We start from the raw sequence: 5,155 nt of genomic DNA, 5'->3' as shown, positions 1-5,155 counted from the left end.
ACCCACAGCCGCGCACCGCACGGCCGCCCCGCCACGCAGCCAGCCCCCCGACGGCGCAGCGTCCCGGCTGTCGGGGAGCCTGTCAGCCCCAGGTACGGGGATCGGGACTTCCTTGTCTCCGGCCGGTCTGGGGCAGCGGCGCCTTGCGAACTGCGGGGAGGTGGGGGCTGCCTGCTTCCTGCACCACCTGCCTTTGGTAAGTGCAGTGTGCAGGAGCAAGGACGGGGAGGTCGTGTGGGAGAGCAGGTGAGGGTCTGAAGATGCAGCTTCCGCAGAGAGCTCTCGGAGCTCATACTGCCCTTGGTTGCTGGAGCGGACAGCGGCGATGTGTGAAGTCCAGCTGTCCTCTGCCTGTCTCCCAAGTTTGAACGCAGCTGGCAGGGTTCTCGGGATCCTGTATAAGCAGGACCCTGTGAAGACCTGACAGACTCGTAGCGCTGCAGCCCGGGGCATTGCCCTGGGACGGTTCCTCCCGCATCCTTCGCTGCAGGAGACGCGCTGCTGCCTGCGGCGGGCGATCACAGTTCCCCGCAAGCCGGGGCGGGAGGGAGGGGGTGAGGTGTCCATCGTGGCTAAACTGGGCCCCGCGTGGGTCGTGCGCAAGAGACCCGAGCTGACGGTAAGGGGGAAGACGACATCCCAGGCGGGCTCTGCCGTGACTTCCCGACGGGGGCGCATCTCGGCGGGGCTGCAGGCGGGCACCTCGGAAGCCGGGCGTCCTCTGGCTGCCGTTCCGCCGCGGGGGCGGGAGGCCTGACCCCTCTCTTGCAGCTGCGCCGCCGAGGAGCCATGGCTGAGGAACGCGCCGCCGCCGACTGGGAGATCGACGTGGAGAGCCTGGAAGGGGAGCCGGACGAGGCACCCGGCGCGCCGCGCGGCAGCACCGGCCCGGAGGAGGAAGAGGAGGAGGAGGAAGGCGAGGAGGCGGCGGCGGCGGCTCCGCGTCGGGGCGAACCGCGGAAGCTGAGCCGCACGCCCAAGTGCGCCCGGTGCCGCAACCACGGCGTGGTGTCGTGCCTGAAGGGACACAAGCGGTTCTGCCGCTGGCGCGACTGCCAGTGCGCCAATTGCCTGCTGGTGGTGGAGCGGCAGCGCGTCATGGCCGCCCAGGTGGCGCTCCGACGGCAACAGGCCACCGAGGTGAGGGGGGACGGGAGGCGGCGCGACACGGAGGGACGGGACGGGACGGGCGGCCCCGGTCTGACGGCGCCATTCGATCGGTCTCTTAGGACAAGAAGGGGCTGACGGGGAAGCAGGCAACTCTGGAGCGCAAAGCCGTCTACCAGAGGCACGTCCGAACGCCCAGCCTCTTGGCCAAGAGCATCCTGGAAGGTAAGAGCATCCCCTGCCCCTCCACGGCTGCCTTCGGCCCCGCAGCGGCGCTGGCAGCGGGGAAACTCCGCTTCGCCGCAGGAGGACCCACACCTCCCGCCCGAGGCGCGTCGGCTCGGGAACGCGCGTGAAACGCAGCGTCCTTTCCCGAAATAGGCATTAAAGCGCGGCCCGCTGCCAGCGCCGGGAGACGGAGGCTCCTGCCCTTCGAATCGATGTGGCAGAATTTCAGTTCCGTGCCCCCTCCGCCCAAAATAATGCCTGAAATGCTAGCAACGGTAGTTTGAAATTTGAGTGTTACTGTTACAAGCTGGCAGTCTTTTTACATGGCTGCCCAGCAGTGTTTTGCAGTGCAGGGTAATTTATTCGCGGGTATTTTTGTCAGCAAAGGAGTAAATTGATTCATTTTTCTTTTAATCTGAACGCCTAACGCAGCAGTACCGTTTGCAACATTATCAATAGTAAGAGCTGCATAATCGGGTGCTTAATTTTTTTACTGTCAAAAATATTTACTGTGGAAGAATGACATTTTAAATATCGGTATTTTAGTGAAAGGGTGTATTTCTTTCCCCATACCCTTTTGGGACTGTGCACGTATTTATTCCTATGTCTGCTTTAATTACTTTCCAAACCATATCCCTATAAATCATTGTACTTCTCAATTCAGGTTTTTTTTTTTTTTTTTCTGAAATAGAAAGCTCTTTTCTTTGCCTATGCAAGCTCTGTTAATATTTGGTCCTTTTAGAAACCTCTAATTTACATCTACAGTTCACTCTTCTGAAAACTCTTCTGTATTCTTTCCTCTAATTTATCTTAACTGTCTTTTTCTTTTCTCCTAGTTCTCCTTGGGATATTCTACCATCTCTAGCAGTGTGTACATAGTGATTCATCTTTAGAAAATAGAAAAGACACCAGCTGTAGATATAGGTATCTTCATTGGAAAAGGGGAAACCTTTTTGAGAGGAATGGGGGTGAAAACAGGTAAAATCCTGTTCTCCGGACTCCTGTAAATAGTTCCATTAAGTCAATGGAATTGCTTGTCTGGGTAGAGCAAACAGGATTGGACCTTATCTGTTATATTAAATTAAACCAAGAAGTTTGGTAATTGAATACACTGGAAACTGAATTTCTGTTTTATTGAAGTTCTAGTTCAGAAGAAATAAAATATTTGAATGCTTTGTATGTGTGTTAAAAGTGAATGGTTATCTCTCTCCTTAAGCCTCATGATGGAATATCAGTCATAATATACAGCGGGGCTTTGTCTTTTTTTTTTTCCCCCCCCTCCCTCTTCGATCTGTTTGTTTGGAACTGCTTTTTAAAAAGTTACAAATCAGCTAGCTTTGAGGGATACTACACGTCAAAAAAGCAGGGCTTGCTTATCTACACCAAGGAACTGAATGTGCCTGATTGCTAAGCCTCTGTGTCATGGTGACTTCTGTAGGAGCTGATGGTGACCAGGGTCTGTGGCAAGTGCACAGTGCTTGGCGGGACTGGCTCATGGAGCTGTTGTACAAACACAGCTTTAATGTTTTTCTTAAGTGGCTTCATTCCTAATACTGCTTTGTTGTTTTAGGTTACCGTCCTATTCCAACAGACTCTTACCTGGGAGGGAATTCACCCTTGCCACCTCCTGTAAGTGACAGGATGAGAAAGAGACGGGCTTTTGCTGATAAAGAGTTGGAGAACATAATGCTAGAGAGAGAGTATAAAGAGAGAGAGATGATGGAAGCTACACAAGCAGCTGCCCTTTTTCTCCCTAACTGTATGGTGCGTGGAGCTGAATACAATTCATATAAAACAGCCTTCAACACTTCTCAAATTGATAATCCAAACAAGGAATTTTCCAATTTTTTACCAACCTGCCTTGATCTAACGATGCAGTATTCAGGACCTAGCAACATGGAACTAATTTCTTCGAATGTCAGTGTAGCTACTACCTACAGGCAGTATCCCCTGTCTTCTAGGTTCTTAGTGTGGCCAAAATGTGGCCCCATTAACGATGCTCTCCTCTACCAGCAATGCCTGTTAAATGCTACTGCTGTACAAGCTCTCAAACCTGGGGCAGGTTGGGATGCCAAGGTCTCACAAAGTCAGGACTGTCCAAACACTGAGCATGACATCATGCCTCCAAAACTGGAAAATTCATTTGTTCTGACTCACACACGAGACATTCAGCAGTCACGTAATGAGATACTGTGCCTTCACCAGGAAGCTCGTGAGAGGTCAGCTTTCTCTCCTCCAAAAAGGACTTTCTCCCAAATTTCTGATAAGGGTTCTCTGTCTCCTCAGGAACAGGCATTAAGCAAGATCAGCAAAAACAGTACCAAACCCGCTCCACCACTGAAGTACAGTGCATTTCAGACACTGTTCCATCAGACATTTCCTGACACTCCAACAGCAGAGTTAAGAATGTCATTTGTGAAGGAGACTTTTGAAGATGCTTCTAAGAAATACAGAGAGTGTGCTGTTAAAGAGAACCAAAAATACAAGTTTACTGCAGACAAATGTGCAAAAGACTTCTTTGGGGTCAAACAGGCCACAACAAAATTTTCAACAACCGAGCCACTGTCATTTTCAGTTGAATCCATCCTTAAACGACCTTCTTCTGCAGTTACTAATGTCTCTGAATGAATAAACTTCCAGAGTAGAGAGTTTCTAAGCTTTGCTTTCTGCAGAATTGCTCCTGCTTGCCTTATATCTTAAAAGATTTTAAAAGAGGAATTTCTGCAATAAATGGTAATGCTTTCTTTTGTTTCAAAGTGATGTACATAACTATGCATGTTTTCTGAAAAACAAATCTAATTTTTTTAAATTGAAACTGCATGTGCAGACTGTAAAGTGTTGTTATTTTAAGCAGCACTTCAAACCATTCAATAAAATGAGTTTACTTACAAGCACAGACTGATCTCTCTCTTGTCTCTATCATCTTGCAGGCAAGTATGCCTTGCTTTCAAAATACAGTTTTTATTCTATCTGCCATTATAACTGTACTTACTATTTAAGTTGCTGGGGTAAGCAGTCATTTCTCCTTTGAACCTCCAGTAACTTTGAGAAGAGGTAACAAGAGTGCATGTAGGCTAGTGTGAGTTCACAAGAGTCTTTATTTACTTAAGTGAGGTTTGGATTAGATTCCATATGCCTTTCTTATTTTGAGGGGGGAGTGCATGCTAGCATAAAAGACTAGTCTATTCCACACCTCTATAAAAGCTTCTGTTGCTAAAGCAGGAGAGTTACTGGATTGGTTTTGAGGGGAATGGCTCTAGTGTGCTTTTGAATGAAAAGTCAGCATTTTTTGAAGTTCAATTTTTGAATAAAAAGTCTGCTTTTTAGAATGAGTTTTAAAAATTTTTTAAATTTTCAGTTCACTTTACTTTGAATTTCTACCCCCTTGAATACTTCCCTTCTGAGAACATTTCACTTTTGACCAGCAAGAGCCTGAGATTCTTGTTCTTTAGTAATTGAAATGACCTTCAGGCTATAAAAATGATGCACAGAACCATCACTGCTTATGAGAAATCAAATAATAATCTCTCAGTTTTTTAATATATGTCTGTATTTCCCATGTAGAAAATAAAGATAGAAATAAAAGAGAATGTCCAATAGAATTTATCTGAGAATTGAAATGGCCTCAGGGTTATAGGAAAAGGTGTTGCTAGATTTCATTAGGACAGAACTTGAAGCTTTCTAAATTAGTGACTTTGTAAGTTTTTCCCTATATTTTGCTGCTAGCACATCTAGCGCTAACAGGTAATCCCTTGGTTACTTTCCTTAATATTTTAATCCTGCACACAGTGCTCATCCAATTGAAAGGAGCTGATGTTTG

The 5,155-nt window shown here is 47.7% G+C and overlaps 1 protein-coding gene across 3 annotated transcripts; it reads left to right on the top strand.

Moving 5' to 3' along the window:
• Positions 1 to 9: 9 nt before the first annotated feature.
• Positions 10 to 4,217, top strand: LOC121673064 (doublesex- and mab-3-related transcription factor 2-like). 3 transcript variants are annotated; one of them, XM_042046104.1, is made up of 5 exons: positions 10 to 196; positions 772 to 1,140; positions 1,230 to 1,332; positions 2,906 to 2,964; positions 3,622 to 4,217. In XM_042046104.1, exons 2-5 carry the CDS (start codon positions 790 to 792, stop codon positions 3,961 to 3,963), a joined length of 855 nt encoding a protein of 284 aa, XP_041902038.1. In that variant the 5' UTR covers positions 10 to 196; positions 772 to 789; the 3' UTR covers positions 3,964 to 4,217. The 3 variants fall into 3 exon arrangements, with proteins under 3 accessions (XP_041902038.1, XP_041902037.1, XP_041902039.1); XM_042046103.1 differs by having other exon boundaries at positions 2,906 to 4,217; XM_042046105.1 differs by lacking the exons at positions 2,906 to 2,964; positions 3,622 to 4,217 and adding an exon at positions 2,172 to 2,444.
• Positions 4,218 to 5,155: the final 938 nt, after the last annotated feature.

The sequence above is a fragment of the Corvus kubaryi genome, unplaced genomic scaffold, assembly GCF_017639235.1.
Source record: "Corvus kubaryi isolate FWS band 111438036 unplaced genomic scaffold, C.kubaryi_AGA036_p1.0 65151, whole genome shotgun sequence".
NCBI classification, from domain to species: Eukaryota; Metazoa; Chordata; class Aves; order Passeriformes; family Corvidae; genus Corvus; species Corvus kubaryi.
This window is presented reverse-complemented; position numbering and strand designations above follow the sequence as displayed.